Source organism: Enhydra lutris, unplaced genomic scaffold (assembly GCF_002288905.1).
Source record: "Enhydra lutris kenyoni isolate GAN:26980312 unplaced genomic scaffold, ASM228890v2 scaffoldscaffold57, whole genome shotgun sequence".
Classification (NCBI taxonomy): domain Eukaryota; kingdom Metazoa; phylum Chordata; class Mammalia; order Carnivora; family Mustelidae; genus Enhydra; species Enhydra lutris.
The window spans coordinates 12685903-12708020 of NW_019154141.1; the positions used below are offsets into that span (position 1 = coordinate 12685903).

At 52.2% G+C, this 22118-nt stretch overlaps 1 protein-coding gene across 2 annotated transcripts; it reads left to right on the top strand.

Moving 5' to 3' along the window:
- Positions 1-821: 821 nt before the first annotated feature.
- On the top strand, positions 822-20719 carry LOC111158110 (mesenchyme homeobox 1). Of its 2 annotated transcripts, XM_022519961.1 has the most exons (3): positions 822-1708; positions 17277-17449; positions 18716-18905. In XM_022519961.1, the coding sequence occupies exons 1-3, from the start codon at positions 1240-1242 to the stop codon at positions 18836-18838; spliced, it is 765 nt and encodes a 254-aa protein (XP_022375669.1). In that variant the 5' UTR covers positions 822-1239; the 3' UTR covers positions 18839-18905. The 2 variants fall into 2 exon arrangements, with proteins under 2 accessions (XP_022375669.1, XP_022375670.1); XM_022519962.1 differs by lacking the exon at positions 17277-17449 and having other exon boundaries at positions 18716-20719.
- The last annotated feature ends 1399 nt before the right edge of the window (positions 20720-22118 follow it).

Sequence of the window (22118 nt, forward strand, 5' to 3'; positions counted from 1 at the left end):
TTTCCACGCCCCAGATTCCACAGAAGCTGTAGCCTCGGGGGCCGGGGTAGGGTGGGTGGAAGTGAGGGGCGCCCTGGAGAAACTTCCAGAACCTTATCTAGGAGCCTTCTCTTTGCCATGGAGAAAAACGACTTGAAACCCCTCTAGCGAAGAGTGTGGCTAATTGGCATGTAAGTCGGGGTTAAAGAACGGAAGGAAGAATCTGATTGTTTTTTTAAGTTACTGAGAAAGTGAGAATGTCACTTGGGGCAGAGAGAAATAATTTTTTTCTGGACTGTGTCTTTATGCTATGGACCCTAGTGGGCCGCTGAGACTTGCAAAAAAAGATTTCTTTTAATCCTCCTTCCTCTTTTTGCGAGCAGCAGCAGAAGGGCCTTTAAATCAAATGCAATCAGCAAACTTGTCTCTTGCACTTAGTTCCCGTCTCACTCCCCGGAATTTGGCACTTGACGGATTCTGGATCTGACTTAAGGCTTTTTCCAAATCCAAGACTTGGGGAATTTTGTTAACAGCGCAATAAAATAACTTCATAGCATACGGGAGGCACATTAAAGACGTGGTGTGTGTGTGCTGCGCTCTCTCTCTCTCCTTAAAATTAAAAAAAGAAATACAGACAATGTTTCTTTAAAAGTCTCCATCTGCAAATCCCATTAGATGTGCATATAAGGTTTCTGATGATTAATAGTTCCCTGCTCGGGTTTTGGTTGGAGGGGATCGTGTGTGTGCTGGTTAACCCCTCCCTCTCCTCTCTCACGTTTCACTTCAGAAATTTGTCACTCTCTCCCCACCGCAGGATTTAAAAGTGTGTCTCGCAGCCCCCGGGCCAGCCCTCTGCAGCCACTTGCTTCGGGCCCCAAGACAAGCACTCATCAGCGGGTGCGTCTGGGCTGCCACAGTGAAAATGTTTAGTGCCATCGGCGACCCATACACATCCAGGGGACCCCACTAACGCAGGCTGGTGTGTCGGGGGCGGGGGCAGGAAGCCTGGAGCGAGGTCTGACCTAGGTGTGTGTGTGCGCACACGTCCGAACAGCTGACCACACGTGTGTGTACTTGAAGGAGAGACTTGAGTTTTGGTTTTTGTTTTGGTTCCTGGGGTGAATTTTCTGCTGAACGTTTCCCCCTTCTTATTTATTTATTTATCTTTTTTTTTTTTTGCGTTTTTAAACAAATCTGAATATAAACAAGTGTGAGAATCCAAACTTTGAAAAGACCGAGGCGCACAGCAGCAGACGGCAGATGGATCCCGTGGCCAGCAGCTGTCTGAGGCACCCTCACCCCCCAGGTCCGGGCTGGGGCTGCCTTCGAAATCCCCACGCTGAAGCCAGTGGGGGCTCAGGGCTGCCCCACTATCCGCCAACGCCGTTCTCCTTCCACCAGAAACCCGACTTCCCGGCGACAGCGGCGGCAGCGTACCCCGACTTCTCGGCCTCCTGCCTGGCAGCCACCCCACACAGCCTTCCCCGGGAGGAGCGCATCTTCACTGAGCAGCACCCCGCTTTCCCACAGCCCCCCGACTGGAACTTCCCCATCTCAGAGGCCCGGCGCAGGCTCAACCCGGGCCCAGCTGGGGGCTCCAGGGAGATGGGGGCCAGCAGCCCAGGCCTGGTGGACACCACGGGAGGTCCCGGCGAGGACTACGAGGTCGTCGGGAGCACTGCCCAGGAGACGGAGAAGAAGTCAACCAGACGGAAAAAAGAGAGTTCAGGTATGTGGCTGAGGAGCCGCTGAGCGTTCCTTTGCTAAGTGGCTGGCCCTCTCTGAGCCGAGCTGCTCTGACCATGAATTGCAAACAGTATTATCTAATCTATCCAAAGATAAGAGTTGCCTTTGGGGTTTCTTCTACTCAGAGCTCTAGGACTCTCTGGTCACGGGGGTTGTATCTGGGACCCCAGCACTCCCGGACCCCAGGAAGATTATGCTAGCAAGTGAATGAAATAAGATCCACAGAGATTGGGAGGATATGTGGGATGGAGTCTCGGTGCGGGTTGGCAAGGGCTGGAGAGGGCTTTCCTGAATTCGGGCTGCCTCTGAGTCATGCTTCTCCCCCTGCCCCCACCCCAAGTCCCCCTGGCAGGCTCCAAATGGTCCCGGAGCCAAAGGGTTTGCTCACGGGGTGGGGGAGTCTGCTGAGATGGGAGCTGGGAGGGCTAGGAGGACCAAGGCTGGAACCCCGCAGTGTCAGAGTCAGGACCCTCTGTCTCCAGGAGCCTAGAGGCAGAGAAGCAGGCCTAGGGCTGAGACGGGAGAGGCAAGGTGGGGGAGGAGATGGAGTGCAGAGTTTTGGGACAGACTGCCCATGAGGTACCTGGGCCAAGAGGGCAGCTCAGCATGCTAAGGTCTGGGCAACCCCCAGGGGGTCCTCCTGAGGGATCACCAGCCTTGGGAAAGTCAGGGAGGCAGGCAGCCAAGGGTTAGGCCTGGACCTCAGAAAGCAGGCGGTGCCAGCTCGTTGCCAGAGCCCCAGAGGCCAGAGGATGGAGCCGGCCTGCTTGTTAAGATCCCAGCTACCGTCCCTCTCCTCCCTGTGGTGGGGACGTGTGTCCTCATCTCTCCATGGGGCCCTCCTGCCTTCTCACATTGCCCATTCACTTTCTGTCTGGTGTCCTCCTGACAGCTGCCCCCGGAGCAGAGTCTGTCTGTCTGAACCCGGAGAGGGCTTTCCTCGCAGGGCTAACCAGCGGCAGGCAGAAAACGAGAGTGCCAACCAACCAGCGAGAACACGCTGGGCTTTGCAGAGCACTTCCCGTGTAACACAGATGTCCCAAGCAGCATCTTTTCGCCGAACACTGGCCAAGGCTGGGGAGGGGACGGGGTGGGGGTGGGGATGGTGCAGAGATGAATATGGAGGTCTCACCCCCAGAGGGCTCAGACTGAGAGGGAGGAGAGGCCTGCAGATGCCTGTTGGCAGTGGCTGTGCTAGGCTCAGGGATGGGTTCAAGGTGCTACAGGTACAATCAGGGAGGGGTTGAAGGTGCTGCAGAAAACACACGTTAGCTCCTCGCAGTCCCATTCGAGTGCGCGAAGCCAGCCCAGCAGGTCTCACCAGTATCTCTGCCCTGTACGTGTGGAAGAGGGGGGACAGAGAGTTTGAGGAGGATACTGCCAGAACAGGGTCTAGAGAGCGCCCCCTTCATCTGGATTGGCCCAGGACTTGTCTGGGTCTAGCACGGAAAGTCCAGGGTCCCAGGAAACCCCTCAGCCCCAGAGCCAATCAGGATAGCTGGCAGCCCTGGAATCAAGTTCAAGCTTGGACCTCAGAGCCCAAATCCCACACCCTTCAGCAGATTTCAGGCATAGTCCTCATTTTGAAATATTTGGTCTCCATGCTTCAAGAAGCCCCTCCCCATGCTCACCGGGGAGGGCCACAGCCTAAGAGGAGGGCCCTTTAAATCCGTGGCTGGTTAAATCCTCAACTCTTCCTAGCCCCAGCTGGAGATGTGCCGAGATGGGGCACTTTCTGCTTCTCCTCGCCAAGGGGCTCTCAGCGACTTGGCTGTGTGCCTGGCTGAAGAGCTCTCCCCACCCAGGCTCCTACCCCCCGTAGCCCCTCCATCTCTGCCTACACCTCCATTGGTCGCATCTAGCCCCTTTCCAGGGGCCTGGGAGCCGAGGCACTGGAAAGCACAGGCAAAGGGCTGGGCTCAGGCACAATCATTCTGCATTCCAGCAAGCCTCACATGGGCCTTCTGTCCTTTGGGCCGGTGGTCCGTGGCACCGCATTAGGGAGGGAGCGTACATGCCAAACAGCTGGACGTCCCAAGAGCACATGGACACCTTCCACTGAATGTCCTGCAACTCTTGGGGTGAGGTGGGGTGGGGGGCCATTCTGATCCAGGAGTGGCCCCAGGAGAAGCAGCAATGGCAGGAGTCAGGCAGAGCACGGAAAGCTGGCTGGGTTTCATTCATTCTCTGGGATTCCAGACCCGCTCTGTGTTCAGCATGGACATCTTTCTGTCCCCGCCTGCTGCCTGAGTTTCCTTTGGAACTGACCTGGAGGGGAAGGAGTAGGAAAGATCAGCTTTGTAAGAGCCTGAAGGGAGGGAAAAGGGGGGGGGGGGGGCAAGGCCCCCAACCAACTCTAGGCTTCTGGAATCCAAGAGACAAACCCACAGAGAACCCGCATCCCACTCCACCAATCCCGAGCCACCGCGTGGAGTCTCAGTTTAAACTTTCGATGTTTCATTCCTCACGGATTGGTTTGCATTCATTTTGATCTCTTAAAACACTGCATTAAAATTATTATTTGTCTTGATGACTGAGGGGTTTTGACACCACTCGCATTTTGCCACCCAACGTGAGTGCCTCGCGTGCCTCACCGTGGCCTGTGCTACGCTGTCTCTGAAGATTAACCAGCCATCCATCAGAAATGTGTTTTCCATAGTTCTTCACGGGCAGGTCGGCCGGTGGGCCTGTTGGCACCACAACCTTGGGCTGTAGGACTTTGGAAAACTTCTTAATTTTTTGAAGCCTCCATTTTCCCAGCTGTAAAATAGGATCCTAACAAAAGCACCTTCCCTACAGAGTCACTGTGAAGTTTGAAAGCAGTGACCTGTGAGATTAGCGCTGTGCCTGGCACGTGGGTTCCATAAGGGGCAGTTCTGAGTGTGATTAGGCCCGTATTTCCAGAACTAGCCTTCAGAACAGAAGCAGGGAGGGGGCGATCAATGAACTGAATATTTCAAATACACTGACTCAGGAATTCCTGAATCTGGGGTATAAGACCTGGGGTATAACTCCTTGTAAGCATCGTTGGTCCTCAAATCCAGTTATCATTTAGGAGATTGGAGCCCAGAGATCTGCTGGAGAGGTTGGTGGGGTGAGGTGTGCCGAAAGGCTCCCGTGCCGGCTGGCAGAGGAAGCTCCAGCTACAGAAAGTTACTGGAAGTTCGATTCAAGAGGAACGTTCTCTCTTCTCCCCTCTCCTTCTGCCAGCCCCAGCTGCTCCCCTGTCATTCCCATTCGAAGTGGAGCTGATTTGCTCAAGTAAATGACTAGGAAAGCGGGGGTCCCTGGATCCCACTCAGAGACCTTCTGTGGGTTCACAGCACAGAACTGATTTAGGAGACCATCACCTCAAACACGACCAGCCCCAGGCCCTTGGGTGTTAAAGACCCCTGCTGGCAGGAACAGCTGCGAGGCCACTGTTGTTTGCCCCCGGATCTGTTGATCCGTCTCGCTACCGTGGTTGTCTTTAATTTATGGGAATGAGGGATTTCGCGGTGATTTCCTGGCAGGGTTCAAGGGAAGGTCGCTCGTGATCTGCCTGGCTGTAGGTGAATCCGATCGCCCACCTGGGAGAGCCCCCGTGCTTGGGCTCAGCCCTGCTCGCCTTCGTTGCTCTCACTGTACTCTCCCTGCCTTCCTCAGACTCGCTTTGTCCTGTCCCCTTCGCCTCCACATGGGTGCCTTCCCAGGCTTACCCTTTCTCGATTTCTCCCCTGTGAGATATGATTCCCCATCTGCCTCTGCATGGCCACACAAGCCTGCAATTGCTCCTGAGGTTTATAAACTCTCCCCAAATCGGCCTCTTCCTCCCACCTGCCGCCTACAGCGTACCCACCCCCGTCTCCACCCGTCCTGCCTTGCTTCAGGCTTCCTTCCCGTCCTTCTACTCCTCTGCCTATGGAAGCCCTCATTTTATCCAGCCCCAAAGCCACCTCCCTCCAAGAATGTCTCCTCTCTTTTTTTTATATGTATGGCTCCGCTTGTCTCTAACATTTCAGTGAAAGCTGTTGAAAAAGTTGCAAGTTTTAGTTTTCACTAGAACCTTTCCTGATTTTCTAAATAGATAGCTCCTAAATAGATAACTTCATAAAGGAGCTCTTCTGAGATTTCTTACCATGGAACATCTTGTATTCGAAATCTCCTCTTTTAAAATGATGGCTCAGTCGGTGGACCGTGTGACTCCTGATCTTGGGGTCGTGAGTTTGAGCCGCATGTTGGGTACAGAGAGTCCTGAGAAATAAAATCTTTGAGAAAAGTAAATAAGTGAATAAAAATTGTGATAAAAAACATAACACAAAATTTACCATCATGATCATTTTTAAGTATATAGTATAATAGTATGAACTATAAGCACACTGTCCTGCAACAGATCTCTAGAACTTTTTCATCTTATAAAACTGAAGCCCGGGGCGCCTGGGTGGCTCAGTGGGTTAAGCCTCTGCCTTCGGCTCAGGTCATGATCTCAGGGTCCTGGGATCGAGCCCCACATCAGGCTCTCTGCTCAGCAGGGAGCCTGTTTCCCTTCCTCTCTCTCTGCCTGCCCTTCTGCCTACTTGTGATCTCTGTTTGTCAAATGAATAAATAAAATCTTTAAAAAAAAAAAAAACTGAAAACCTATATCCATTGGAAAACAACCCACCTATTCCCTTTCCCCCAGGCCTAACAAATAATGATCTATGTTCTAGAAGTTTCTTAGAGTTAGACTACTCTAACAGGTTTTTAGGTTTTTAGTCTGCCTGAGGCTTCGCAGGGGTGGTGGCCAGAGTAGAGCTAATGCAGGACAGTACCATTATACTGGATGAGGAATAAATAACCAGCTCGCTTTGCCTTTTAATAGCAAGTATTATTAAAGACCGATGTAAAAAAAGACTGAGACTACTTTCAATCTTTCAGACAAGTGGAATCATGCAGTATTTGTCTTTCTGTGATTGACTTATTTTACTTAGCACAATGTCCTCCAGGTTCATCTGTGCTGTAGCAGAGAACAGGTGTTCCTTCTTTAAGGCCGAATAATATTCCATGGTTAGCACAGACCACATTTTCTTTATCCATTCATCTGTTGATGGACAGACACTTGGGTTGCTTCCAAGTTGGTTATTATGAATAATTCTGCAATGAACATGGGGGTGCCAATATCTCTTCAAGATTGGGCTTTTGAGTTCTTTTGGGCATATACCCAGAAGTGGAATTGCTGGATCCTGTGGTAATTCTATTTGTAATTTTTTGAGGAACTCCCCTACTCTTTTCCATATGAGGTGATATCTCATTGTGGTTTTGATTTGCATTTCCCTAATGCTTGGTGATGTTGAGCATTTTGCATACACTTGTCGGCCCATTATAGATCTTCATTGGAGAAATGTCTGTTCAAGTCCTTTCGCATTTTCCAGTTGGATAGTTTGACTTTTGTAGTTGACTTGTAGGAGTTCTTTATATATTCTGGTTATTAATCCCTGATCAGTAAATGGGTTGCAAGTATTTTTCTCCTACTCTGTAGGTTGCCTTTGGATTCTGCTGGTTGGTCCCTTTGCTGCATAGATGTCTTTAAGTTTAATGTAGTCCCATTTCTCTGTTTTTGCTTTTGTTGCCTGTGCCTCTGGTGTTATATTCACAAAATCATTGCCAAACCTAATGTCATGAAGATTTCTTCTCTATGTTTTCTTCTAGGAGTTTTATAGTTTTAGATCTTATGCTTAGGTCTTTAAGCTGTTTTATTTATTTTTTTTAAAGAGAGAGAGAACCTGCATGGTGGGGGCGGGGGCAGAGGGAGAGAGAGAATCTTAAGCAGACTCCAGGCCCAGCAAGGAGCCCGATGCGGGGCTCAGTCTCATGACCCTGAGACAATGACCTGCGCCAGTAACAAGTCAGATGCTTAACGGACTGAGCCACCCAGGTGCCCCCTTAAACTATCTTGAGTTAATTTTTTTATATGCTGTAAAGTGAGGGCCCAACTTTATTCTTTTGCATGTAGATATCCAGTTTTCCCCACACTGTTTATTGAAGGTCGTCCCCCCCCCAAACCCATGTAGCCTTACCTTTGTTGGAGATCATTTGACCATATATGTGAGGGTTTACTTCATAAGTATGCTGTTCCATTATTCTCTATGTCTGACTTTATGCCAATGTCATCCTGTTGTGATTATTGCAGCTTTGTAATGTGTTTTAAAATCAGAAAGTGCGGGTGCCTGGGTGGCTCAGTGGATTAAGCCTCTGCCTTCAGCTCACGTCATGATCTCAGGGTCCTGGGATGGATCCCCACATTGGGCTTTCTGCCCAGCGGGGAGACTTCTTCCCCTCCCCCTGTCTCTACCTGCCTCTTTGCCTACTTGTGATCTCTCTCTCTCTGTCAAATAAATAAATTTTCAAAAATATTTTTAAAAAATCAGAAAGTGTGAGCCCTCCATCTTTGTTTCTCTTTCTCAAGGTTGTTTTGGCTGCTCAAGGTCCTCTGAGATTCCATATGAATTTTAGGATGTTTTTTTTCTATTTTGGCCAAAAATGCCATTGGGATCTTGATGGGAATTACACTGAATCTGTAGATCACTTGGAGTCGTAAGGACATTTTAACATTATGAAGTCTTCCAATCTGTAAACATAGGATGTCTTTCCACTTTGTAGTGTCTTCTTTCTTTTCTTTCAAAATATTCTGGAGTTCTTAGCGTACAAGTCTTTTACCTCCTTAGTTAAATTTATTCCTAAGTGGGTTTTTTTTTCTTTTTGATGCCACCGTCAATGTAAATTGTTTTTGTAGTTTCCCTTTCAGATTGTTCATTGTTCATGGATTGAAACACCGCTGGTCTTTGTGTGATGATGTTCTATCCTGCAACTTTGCTGAATTCATTCATTAGCTCCAGAGGGTTTTGTTTTGTTTTGTTTTGTTTTGTTGGAATCTTCAGGGGTTTCCATATACAAGACCATGTCATTTGCAAACAGAGATCATTTTACTCCTTCCTTTCCAATCTAGATGCTTTTTATTTATTTATTTTTTAATTCTTTCACCTGATTGCTCTGCCAAGACCTCCAGTATTATGTTGAAGAGAAGTAGCAACAGGGAGCTTCCTTGCTTGTTCCTGATCTTCGAGGAAAAGCTTTCAGTCTTGCATCATCGAGTATGAGTTTGCCTTTCATCCAGAGTTAGAGCCTATGGCTGCCTTTTCCCTAAAATTGTAGTGTCTGGGGGTCCAGGATGGTATATGATTTGCCTTTGCAATCTCCCTTCCCTTGCACCTACTGGGACATTTACCCCAGAAGGAGCTCATTCACTGTCTGCTCAACAGTCTCCATGACAGCCTGGGGTTCATTCATTCATTGTCTCCCCTTCTTTCCGAGAGGGGCTCCACCGGCTGGCCTGAGGGTTCCCCCCACGTGTGATGCACTTCTGTAAAATGCATCAAGACTTTTCTAGTCTCGCTCATGAAACCGTGTGCAGGGAGCCCGACTTCGATCATAAAGCCAGCCAGTGTCAGGGCTAGCGCTGGGGTTGGAAAGACACATAAACAGCTGCATAGGCAGGCTGGGCTGACTCCTGCAGGAGACTCCACGGGGTACTAAGGTCAGTTCCCAGGTACTAGGGCCACCACAGCAGCTGTGGCTGAGCAGTGAGACCCACCAAGGAGACCCACCTTGGTCGGGCGGTTAGGGGGTGCTATGTGCCTGGGCGGCTAGAGGGCCCAGCTGTCCTAGGGACACGTGGCTGTGTTTCTGGGCTAGAGGAAAGGGCACCTTTTTCTAGTTTGCAGAGAGGTCTCCTGTGGGCGAGCATCAGCCTTGCCAAGCACCCCTCCTGGCCTTGCTCCCTCTCCTTAGTGGTAAGCACCGGCTATGAGAATTTCTGGGGGGTGGGGGTTTGTGTCTTAGTCCACCCAGGTTGCTGTAACAAAATACCGTAGACCGGGCAGCTTAAACAACAGACATTTATCTTCTCAGAGTTCTGGAAACTAGAAGTCAAAGCTCAAGATGTCAGCAGGTTTAGTTTCTCTAAAGGCTTTTCTCTTGGGCTTGCAAAGGGTCATATCCTTGTCATGTCCTCTTGCGGTCTTTCCTCTGCGTGTGGGCATCCCCGGTGTCTTCCTATGTGTCCTGATCTCCTCTCCTTGTAAAGACACCAGTGGGCTTGGATCAGGGCCCACCCTAACCAGCGCTTTATTTTAACCCAATCATCTCTTGAATGACACTATCTCCAGACACAGTCACATTCTGAGGTCCTGGGGGTTAGGACTTCAACATATTCACGGGGGAGGCAATTCAGCCCATAAACGAGAGGCACAGGGACAAGGACAAGGTTCTAGCAGTGGCACCAATGCTCCAATTAAAAACTCCTTCGTGAAATACCATCTCACAGGGGTGCGTGACCTCAGAGTGTTCCTGCTCCTGGGTCCCTTTGGCCACTCCAGCTTCCCCACTTAGAGCATCGTTTCTGGCTACAAACAGATCCCGGCATGCTTATCTTATACCTATAGGGAGAAACACTTTTTGGTTTAGAAGTGGGGTGTTTGGCAGAGGAAGGAGGAACGGAGGTGATAATGAAATACACAGACAACGTCCATGTCACTTGGGTCAGCGGAGGGACACAGAGTACCATGCTGGGTGACTCCTACCCATGCCCACCCCCCTTGCTGGGCTGCAGCCTCATAAAGGGGGCGGGGCAGGGGCGGGGTTCAGGGACTAAAGTCAAGTGCACTGTCAGGGCAGACCCAGAACGTGTCCTGTCCCCATGTGCGGCTTCCGTTCTGTGTGACCTCAGGCAAGTCCCACACCTCAGAGTCCCGTTCTCCGAACAATGATTGCAGTGCCTACCCCACAGGGTTGCTATGGGACGAGATGGGATCATAGATGTAAAGGCACAGCCAGCACTTGGTAGCCCCTCAATCTGTTGTTCCCAAACCCACAAAGGAGCCCTCTTCCTTTCTAATTCTTCTCTGGTCCTGGCTGCATCCCAGGTGGCCTGTGCTCAAACCTGGCAAGGCAGGGACCCCAGGACAGAGGGAGCCTTGGAAGCCTGCTACCAGCCGGGCGGTCCTGTGTGTCTGCAGGTTCACCAGTCCAGAGTCCCTGCGGTGCCCACCGGGGTGTGGTCGGAGGGGCCCACAGTAGCAGCAGCCCCTCTCGTTCCAACTCCAACCCCAGAACTCCCAGCGAGGAAGAAGCCTGAGTGGCCAGTGTGGAAGGAGAGGCAGGAACTCCACGTTCCTCCTGCCTCCCGGTGAGAGTTCCTGCCCCTCGCTGTCAGGCAGAGACTGGGGCCCCCATCAGGACCCTAGGCCTTGGCCACTGTCTAAACTCAGAGGCATCAGTGCAAAACCTGCACCCAAGCCCGCTCAGGCCCCACCCAGATACAGTCTGGAAGTCCTGCAGGAAGTCAGTATCCACCAAAGCAGCAAAATTCTGGCCAGCACCGAAGACACCCTTGGGCTCTAAGGAGGTCAAGGGAGAGGGAGCCTCAGCCCTGCCTATCGCCCTGCCAAGCTGGGGACTCAGGAGTCCTGCCCTACTTGCCTTTTCCTCTGGCTTGAGCAAGTCAGGGCATCTGGGCTCAGGGAGGTGGGGATGATCCCAGAGGCAGAGTAGCTCTTTCTTTCTGAGGGCAGGACTCAAGGCCCCTGAAGACCCCGGGAATCAGCCCCTTTCCCCTAGTGCCCTCTCTGTTCTCGGAGCTGGCCTTCCCTGGCCTCTGGCCAGGATTCCTCCCCCACCCCCAACCCCAACCCCAGGCTTTGCTAGTTCATGTTTTGCCTGTTTTCCTTGAATGCAGTGGTGGAGGAACAGTGCAAGCAGTGAGGCCTGGTCCCGAAGCCCACGCTTCCTTTGGTGACAGCTGAGGGCGACATCTGGAACGTATGACACAAACAAAGTCCAGAGCTGCCCATACCTTCCCCCAACCCAGCTCAGAAGCTGGCTGCTGTCCCCCACCATTTCCACTGCCTCTCTTGGCCTTCACCTCTCTGCTCCCCCATTCCACGGCCCCCCACACCCCATCTCATCGCCCATCCATTCCACTCTCCCTCAGTACCACCTAGCTGCACTGCCCCACCCCGCAGGAGACTCTCAGCAAAGTCTACTGTAGCACCAGGCATTTCCTTTCCAGAAGAATCGGCTTCTCTCCTAGAAAACATACTTTGAATTCCCCAGCCCACGGCTGGGCTCCTTGAAGAGGCTGGGAGCCCTCCCCAATGGCTCTTCGGGCACCTACAGGAGAGACAAAGGGCCCAGACACGAAGGTTTGTGGGCCTCACTGGGACCCAGTGAGAAAGGAAGCCGGGGAGGTCCTGGGGGCAAATGGCCAACTGTCTCAGGCTGGTTCCATCTGGGTCCTGTCTATTTCGATGGGTTTCACTGCTCCTGAAGCTGAAAGTATTAGAACTAACAAGGATGTCAAAGGCCAGCACTGTGACAGCCCAGGAAGCCACAGACACCGTTTTCAGAGGGTTTGCCACGGTCTCCCCTGCTGACATTATGCCCCAGGGATTCCCCTCCCCCTCCCCGCCCTGGATGCACACAAAGGCACACCCCTGGGGCGAGCACAGCCTCCATGCTGGCCACCCCCCTCCCAGGGCAGTGTGACATAGTGGCTGCAGCCCCAGACTGGTCCCAGGGAAGTCCCGCAAGCCCCTTAGTGTCTGGGTCTTCATTTCCTCTGTTCAATGGGCTGATGTGGACCTTACCTACCCCGCATTATACTTAAAAGGACGCAACAGGAAGCAACCTAATTCGTGGAAATGGCTTCCGGTCACGGAAATCTGGGTTTGCGGTCCAGCCCTGTCTTGAGGTCCCCTCTCGCCTACTCCAGGCTCCCCTGTAAAATGGAGAGGTGCCCAGAGATCTGCTCTAAGTCTCTTCCCGTGGTACTTACTGTTCTATGATGCCTACTGTTCTGATTCCGTAGCGTACATGAAAGCCCCCAAAGATGTTTACCCCTGGGGAAAAGAGATCCATTGTCAACAGCATGTGGCTTTCTATCTGGTCTTGGAGAGACATTTATGTTAAGCTCTGTGACAGTTGGGGAGTAAGGAGACAGGCCTCCAAAAAGGCATGTCCCCCAGAGTCTGTCTGAACTTCCTCATAGCTCCGATAAAGCTGTCTGCTGACTTTAGGAAGGCCCGCCAAAGCTAACAGCTATTTATGAAATCGTTTACCTTGGATGGTGTCAAAGCTCGTGGTGCAGACCACAATCATGCATACGTCCTGTTTGCATTGCTCTGGGCATATGTTTCCCAACACAGCCCCGCTGGCCGGCTCTGGCACGGAGGGAGGGTCATGCAGGGTCTGGGGCGGGACTGGGCTCCAGAGCCCGCCCGCTGAGCACCAGCCTCCTCCCTCCATCTTCCTGGAAGAGACACCCCGGCCTCCTGAGAGAGTAGCAGGGCTAGGACAGCTGGGATGGGACTCTGGTCCGTGCTGGTGACTGTGCCTGGAACTATGCCCCCACTGGGAGGCTGATATCGTAGTGACCAGACACAGACCCAAGCAGAGATACCAAGAAGCAGCAGAGAAGGGAAAACAGTTAAAAGGCCAGACATTGAAGAGGCATCCCTTTCACACAACTCTGGTAGCACCGGACAAGCAGCATCTCTAACCTCCACCATGAACCACCTCTGCAAGGTCATCTCCAGTAGAACCTCTTCTTATGGTTCTTCCAGACAGAGCCTCACCAGCACACGTTGCCCATGGCCTTTTACCTTCTCGGCAGCCTTCCGAGCACAGCGTGTGTAGCTGTGCTTGTTTTGCAAAGGAGGAAACTGAAGTTCAGAGAGCTTGCAAGATTTGCCCAAGGTCAGGGAGCTCTTTCTTGGAGTCTGCTCAGACCCATCTCCTCCATTCAGCTCGGGCCGGGAAGCTTTGCACATCAGTCAAAGACAGAAATTCCTGGGCATAGCCCTGACCTTTGAGCTGAAGACCTTGGGAAGGCCGGAGAGGACCTGGGACAGAGCACACAGCGAGACCCCAGACCTGACTGAAGGGAGGAACTAGGGACCCAAACAAGAATATTTGCAACTGGCGGGGCCTCAAGTTCAAGGCCAGGGGTTCTTAACAGAAAAGAGAGTAGGGAGAGGAGAAGAGGATGTCAAGGCTGCATACTGGGAGAGGACTCTGACACACCCTAACCCCCGTGCTCCTACCCATGGGGAAACTGAGGCCCAGAGTAGGAGGCAGGCACCCCAGCCAAGGTGTACTCTCCTGGGATCTCCTGGGAGGATAGCGTGCATGTCAGCGGGAAGACTAACCCCTGCCCTCCTCCCAGCCAGAAATGACTCCTGGTTTGTCTTCATCCTTCTTTTCCTATCTTGATGACTATGTTGCAGAACAAAGAGAACCAGAACGTACATTTCCATTGTCATTGCCGGCCTCCCATACTTCAGGCCCTTTTGTTCATTTCTAATGGTGAGGAGAGGGCTTCTTCCCTGAGAAGCTGATGAGGAACAAGTGTTCTCTGCGTGCCACTCTCCCATCCCCTTTCCTGGGTGATGCCCCAGGTTCACTGACTTCCCAGCTCCAGCTTCTCTGTCCCATTTCCTCTTCTTTCCCATCCTGAAGCCCCCAGTAGGAGGAGCGGGGAGGTGGGCAGGGAGGGGCCCAGTTACCAGTCCAAGACCAGCTTGAAGGGGTCCTCTCCCTACCTCCCCTTGTCTCTCTTGGGAGGCTAATGTGGAGAACTGGGGGGGACGGCTGTTTTCTGGGATTCCATAAGCACATGTGTGCACCTAAACAGGCCTGGGAGAAGAGGAGTGGGGGTGTGGGCATCAACCCAGGACAGAGCCTCCAGGAGCCCTGGGTGTGGAGACCCTGGGGCCAGCTCTAAGCCTGCCGGATGCAGGAGGACCTGAGGCCAGCGCTGACCACCACATCTCCTCTAGTCAGATGAATCTCAGTGCTACACCCCCGCCCAAACTGCTATGCGCACCAGGCAAGTTCCTGGGCCTCTCTGAGCCTGCTTCCTCCTCTGGATACTGAGTAGAATCTAGCAAACATTTAGCAAGTGCTGTGCCAGGTACAGTAGCAAGTGAGAGAAAGCAGTTTCGTCCAGGGGGGAGAAAGAGAGGGCTTTAATCAAATTATCACCCAAATCCACACAACGGATGCTAAAGGGGACAATAATAATACCTCCTCATAGGGGTGTTTTGTGGAAAGGATTAGATGGAAGCCTTCAAGAAAGCACGGCGGGTACTACCCTGGCCCCACAGATGGCATCATGCAGAGTGGAAGAATTGGAAGAATACGTTTTTGTTCAAGCGCTTTAAAGCATTTTCCACACCCAAGAGCTGATCCAGGCTTCCCAGTAAGCCGGGGAAGTAGGTGCTTTATTTTCCCCAATTTCTTGATGAGGCGACTGAAGCCCAGAGAGGTTAAGTGACCTCCTCAAAGGCCCCCAGTGAGGAGATCCAAGGCCTCAAACCCTGACACGAGTCATCTTGGTTTTACACCCACTCGGTGGTGAAAGGGAAGGGTTGCGAACCACCCTGAGCCCTGGGACGGGAGTGGGTGGGAAATGAGCCGGGTCTCTGACAGCCGGGATGGGCTCCGGGACGGCTGCTCTCCCTCCCCCGGCCGTTGGTGGCCAAGGCCGGAGAACTCGGGGGATCCCCCGCCGGGGTGGGGGGTTGGGGGGGGGAGGCTGCGCGTCCTTCCCTCCAGCCCATGCTCCCGCTCCTGGGCCAGCCTTCTCCCGAGCCCGCGGGACAGGCAACCGGGGCTATCGGACGCGCCCCCTTCCTGCCCCGGGCGCGCCCGGGGGGCAGCCAACCCCGACCGTGCAGCCACGCACCTCCGCTTTCTCTGTTTCCCGCCGGGGCCCCGCGATCGCTTTACCGCGCGCCCCCCCTCCATCCACAGCGCGCCGGGAGCCGCCACCCCCGCCCTTCTCCCCGGCTCCCGGGCGACGGGGATGGAGACCCTGGAAACTGGAACTCAAGGGACTGAATGGCAAGCAAGAGAGGGAACTTCGGAGAAGGGACCCGGCGGGCTGAGGTTCCCCCACCGGCTAAGCAATGTGGCTGCTTGGGGTGGGGGTGGGGGGAAGGGGAGAGTGGGGGCGGCTTCCCTGTCCTCCCCCACCCCGTCTAAAAGCCCCCACACAGCGCTCCCAGCGGCTCCCACCCCCAGACCAGCCTCGCGACAACAGGGATTCTGCCCCCCACACACACACACCCGGGCGGGCATGGGGTCCTTAGGGGGGCAGACGGTGGGGCGCCGCTTTCAGTAAAGCGCCTAACTCTGAGTCACGGGCCTGCAGGTCTGTAAAAGGACAATGAAATGAAAGACTTCCAAACTTTAGAGCCCGGCAGGAAAAGTGGTTCCTGTAGCCGATCACCGGACACGTGGCCCGCATTGTTAATTGTGTCGGTGTCTTGGTCTCCTTCCCGCGTGCCTCCCCACCCAGCTCCGCGGGCCCAAGTGAAGGAGGAGCCGCCTCCCAGCTTGCTCAGGGCGGGAAAGAACATATAGTCCCCGTGGGCTGTACAGTACTCTACAGTTTGTAAACCCTTCCAGCGTGGATTTTACTTGAACATCACGTGAGTCAAACTGATTTCTGCCTCTGCCAGTCACCAGCAGGACGAACTGGATGAACTTGAACAACTTGCTTAAACGTCCCTGTGTTTAGTTTTTTGGTCTACACAGCGTGGGGCTAGTACAAGAACTCACCTGGCTGAGTTATTGGGAGGAGTAAGTGGCCGATACCTGTATGGTGCTAGCTCCCCCGCGATTGAGCCATTGAGCCCCTGCTGTGCCGTTGAACCCCTGCTGTGTCTAACGCAGAGCCCAGAACTTTCCAGACTTGGCCCCTGCACTTCTCAATTTACATGTGCACACGGCTCCCCTGGGGATCTGGCTTAAATGTGATTCTGATTCAGCAGGTCATGGGCAGGGCCTGAGATCCTGCAAGTCTGACCAACTTCCGGGCCCTGCTGCTGCAAAGAAGTGAGGTCTTTAGAGCAGTGGTTTGTAAACTTGACCGTGTGTCCCAATCACCTCAAAAGCTTGTTAAAACAGACTGCTGGGCCCCACCCCCAGAGTGTCTGATTCAGTAGGTCTGGGATGAGGCCCCAGGATATGCATTTCTGACAGGTCTCCGGTGATGGTGATGTCACTGAGGACAGAGAGCCTAAGTTTTAGAACCTCTTGCCCCACATATTTATAGCCACTACTAATGTCTAACAGGGGAGGGGGAGGCGGTTGGAAGCTGGATAGTAGAAATCAATAAATAGCCAAGAACAGCTTCTTGTGCTTTGGGGATGAAAAAAAGTCTTTGGTCAGGCCTCCTGGGTGGCTCAGCCCTTAAGTGTCTGCATTCAGCTGGAGTCATGATCCAAGGGTCCTGGAATCAAGTCCCAGGATCGAGCCCCACATGGGGCTCCCTGCCCGGCAGGGAGTCTGCTTCTCCCTCTGTCCCTCACCCCGTTCGTGCATGCTCTCTCTCTCTCTCAAATAAATAAAATCTTTACTATAAAATAAAAATAAAAACAAGAGAGACAAGGAAAGGCTGCCCTGGCTTTTAAGGACAAAACAAAGGGAAACTCTGCGGCTTCATCTTCCTGTTTGGGATGCTTTCTCCCCAGACAACCAGGAGAACCGAGGGAAACCTGAGGGCGGCAGCAAGGCTCGCAAGGAGAGGACAGCCTTCACCAAGGAGCAGCTGCGGGAGCTTGAGGCCGAGTTTGCTCACCATAACTACCTGACCCGGCTCCGGAGATACGAGATTGCCGTGAACCTGGACCTCTCCGAGCGGCAGGTGCTGTCCGGGGTGGGGGGTCCCCCTCCTCTGGCCATCCCTCCTTCCCTCTGCTCTTTCAAACCCCCTCCCTTCCCACCACTCCTCCCTGAACTTTCTCCTGTGTCTTCCTCCTCGGCCCAGTCCGGTGGTTCTCAAATGTGGCTCTGCCTGAGAATCACGGGCAGAGAGATTAATAACACAGATGTCTGGCATTGGAGATTGTTTGCATTGGTCTGGGATGGAGCCCAGATGTCCGCATTTTTCACAGGGCCCCTAAGTGCAGCCAGGGTTGGAACCTCTGATCTGGTTATTCCCAAACTTGAATGTGCACTGGAATCACCTCAAGCCTTGTTTAAAATGCAGGTTCGAAGGGGTGCCTGGCTGGCTCAGTCGGTGGAACAGATGACTCTTGATCTTGGGGTCATGGGTTCAATGCAGATTCCATAACTCTGAAGACCGACTTTGTAGGAAGAATAAGTGGGCCTGGGAATATGCATTTCTAGTAAGTTTGCCAGGTGGTTCCTGGACACCTCTAAAAAAACTTCCTAGCCCCTTTGTTTGGGGCTTTCCCTCAGAGCATTCAACCCACACCCATGCTCTAACATGGAATAAAGTATTGTAATAATAATAATAATAATAATAAAAATAATATTTGATAGCAGCTTTCAGTTGATGAGGAGCTCTGCCAGAGTGCTTGGTTTAGAAAACTAAGACTCAGGGGCATCTAGGTGGCTCAGTGGCTTAACTAAAACTAAAACTCAGATCCTGCCTCTACCACTTCCTCGTCCTGTGACCTCTGGGACACATCTCCTAACCTCTCCGGGTCTCGGGGTCATGACCCCACCTGGCAGGTAATGCTGAAGCTGAGATGAGAAAATATGCGGACCAGAGCTATCTAAACTGACAAGTGCTTTATGAATGTGCTTGCGGATAAGGCTGGTGAGCCTCTGCTCCCAAACCCTCTGGTAACAGAAGCTAGAGGGAGGGAGGGAGGGGAGGGGCATATGAAAGGGGGTGGGGCCAAATGCCAAGGTGACTTTTAGACCCTGTCCCCAGACCAGCAGTCTTTCTGACACAAAGCTAGGGAGACACAAGACAGACCTCTGGGCAGATTGATGTGTCCTCCCTTTTGTCTCCATTCCTGGTGTCTTTGGAGGGGTGGACCAGGACAAGCGGAGGTTCAAGCTGGGGTCCGTGGAAGGCAGCCTTCTGTCTTGAGCGTCAATGTGGGAAGGTAGTTACATCTCCCTTGAAGTGACCAGGTTCCTTTGCTTCCTCTGTCAGGTCAAAGTGTGGTTCCAGAACCGGAGGATGAAGTGGAAGCGTGTGAAAGGGGGTCAGCCTATCTCTCCCAATGGGCAGGACCCCGAGGATGGGGACTCTGCCGCCTCTCCAAGTTCAGAGTGAGATTCTCCACGGAGAAAGACAGACTGAGGACCGAGCCCCCTACCCAACTACCCACACCCCTGTCCTCACCCCAATCCCACCTTCACCTTCTCCCACCCACCCCAGGGCAACCTCTCTACGTCTTGCAATAACTCTTAAGCACGAAGCTGTCCAGCATCCCTGGGAGCCTGGAAGTTTTCCAGAAAGTTCTATCCAGTTTTGCTCTGTCTTAGCAGCCCCTTCCCCAAGGCCGTTGCTTCTCATAGTTCTCATGGAATCATACAGCAGCCCGACTGGACCCTTGCAAATCTGGGGAACAGCTCCAGGCACACTGCTGCTCGGGGTGTCTCGGCTGCTGCCCCCTCTCCTGCTACCACCTCCCTCCGACACCAGTGAGCCCTCCTTCAGGCCTGGATACCACCTGATCTGCTGGGAGAGGAGCCTTGGGACCAGCTAGTGACCTGGGAAAGCAAATGCTCCAAAGGAAGGAAATGACTAGAACACACCTACACACACACTCTAGACCACCCTTCCTTTCTGGGTTCTGTATCTGAGGCTTTGGGGAGCCCTCAGGTGTCCCAAAACCCCAGGGAGAATCAGTATGAGGAGAGTTGAGAAGAGAAACTCAGCTGCTGCTCATCAGAAACCCAGTCCAAAGTTGTTGGCTAAGTGAGTAAGTTTGTAACACGGGCTGGAGGAAGACTGTCGGAAAAACAGCTGGTGTGGGTGGTCCCCATGCGGGCCTGTTCACACAGGCTTGACTGCGTGGCTGAGAACAGACCCAGGACAGCTCCTGCCTCTTCGGAGTCAAATTGGGGACACAGCTGGGACTGCTGAGCTGTGCCCCTGAGCCACAGAACAGCTGTTCTTCTTAAGGCCACAGTTTGGGGATTGAACACCTATCCAGATGCTCACATTATTGAGTTGAGGGCTGGAAAGTGTCCCCCATGTTCTGAGGATGAAGAGATCGTACTAAGCCCCGTGAGTGACAGCCTGGAAATGTGGAACCTTGCTGTGGAAGTAGCCTGTGCTTTCAACAGACTCTGTCTGCAAATGGGGACAAAAAAAACAATCCCCTTTCTCCACAGAATGCATCTGAGCCCTTCCAGTGTGTTCCATGATTGCTGTTAGGACGGGAGGAGCTGCTAAGCTTATGTACGGGGACCGCCCAGATCTTTTGGGGTGACGCTCCAGGACAGACGGCCAGACAGCCTGGGGTGACCTGAGCCTTGGAGAGAGACCCCTGTCGGCCTCAGTGCTGTGTCTCCCGATACCAACTGGGGTTGCAGAGGGAGGTCAGCAGGAGTTTGGAGCTCTTGTGTGTAGATTCAGTCACTCAGATGTAAAAAGAACCCCAGGTCCCCATCCTGAAAGGACAACAGCTCTGGAAAATGATTGCCAAATGAGATGGCTGGTTAGAGCACATGTCATTTTTTTTCTAAAGCATATTTCATATATTTTCTTAAGATTACGTCAAGTTAACGGTGCAAGGTTAATTCACTTAGTAAGAAAACTCTTGGAGAAATAAAATCTATAGAAGAGGATAGTTCTCGGGCCTTTTTCTTTGCAGAGCTAAGAACCGCATTCTCTCTGTGTGCAGCCCTCTGAGGTTCGTGTGATGATCACCTGGACGATGTCTAAAAACAAAGAAAAAAAGGGAAGAAATCATTTGGACCAAGGTATCCCCCTTTAGGTTCTTCAAAATGTGGGGGTGCAAACATTATCATTGGAAAAACTGTTTTCCTCCCTTTGCAATTGTGTTGTACTCCTTTCCCCTTATAAAATGTTAGCTGTCAGGTTGCCTCACCTATGGCTTATCAAATCACTAAAGTTCTGTAAACAGAAGATGAATTCTTTTGTTAATAAAGGAATCTTGACCATAAACTAACCACCCCTAATTGAGGGGTAGTGGGAGGCAGAGGAAGAGGGAGAGAGAGAATCTCAAACAGACTCCCACACCGAGCACAGAGCTTGACGCGGGGCTCGATCTCATGACCCTGAGATCATGACCTGAGCTAAAATCAAAAATCAGATGCTCAATAGACTGAGTCACCCAGGTGCCCCCCGTCCCCGCCTAATTTTAAAGTTCAGAATTTGGAGGTTTTGTGGTTTCAGAATAGAACAGTACCCACAAATAGTAATAAAAAATAAAAAAGAAGAAATGTCCTCAATCCTATGTCTTTTTAATTTAAAAAGATTGGTCTCACCAAGATGTTAGCCACGGACAAAATAGAACTGGCTACAGAGTGGAGTAGGAGGGAGCCAAGAGAGGCAGACCAGGCCAGGATCAACCTTGAGGCAGTCGGGGCACAGCGTGGGCACTGACCAGAAATGACATCATCAGGAGCTGGCAGAGGAAAGCAGACCCACAAAATCAAGGTGCTGAAGAGAAGGTTCAGGTTCAAAGACAGGCAAAACAGACACCCTCGAGCATTCCAACACTCCTTCTTAACTCTACTCCCCTGGCTTCAGAGGATATCGGCCTCTCCTGCTTTTTTTCCTTGTCCATCCAGAATATTCCTTCTCTGTCTCCCATGCTTTTGCCCCCACTGCTAGTTCCTGAATTTCTGCCTTCTTCCTCCTGCCTTCCCCACTCTTCACGCTCTGCCCAGATGATTCCATCTACCTACATGTTTTTTATTGGGGTAAAATATGCATAACGTAGAATTTTAACCATTTTTAAGCATACAGTTCTGTGTCGTTAAGTACTGGCCCACTGTTGTACAACTGTGGTCACTATCCCTTTCCAGAACTTTTTCATCTTCCCAAACTGAAACGCTGTACCCATGGAGAGAGAACTCCTCCTCCCCTCGTCCCTTCCATCCACCTACCTACATTCATATACTGTTTACTCTGTACTGTGTTGGGCACTATTCTAAGTGCTTTACATAACAATCCCAAGAGTGAGTACCAGAATTCCTGTTTTACTGATGAGGTGACCAAGGCAGGGAAAAGTTGAGTAAACCACCGAGGTTTTACAGCTGGTTAGTGGTTGTGGTAGAGCATACGATTGGGCCCAACAACTTCCTCCCTTTCCCACTGGGGCAATATGGCTCCCTGATCATTGCCATATGCTGTATCTCCCATGGGAGGAGTGTACTTCCCCACTTCATTGACCCCAGGCTTGTCTGTGTGGTTGGCTTTGGCCAATAGAATGTGAATAGAAGAGCTGAGCGCCCCAGCTAGCGAAAGTTTTAGAGTCCTCATGTCTCTGCCATGGCGCTTTTCCCTCTGCACAAGGCTGGGGTGAGGATTTCACCATGAGCCTGCGATCCGGAATAAGAAAGTGTGGAACAAAGCC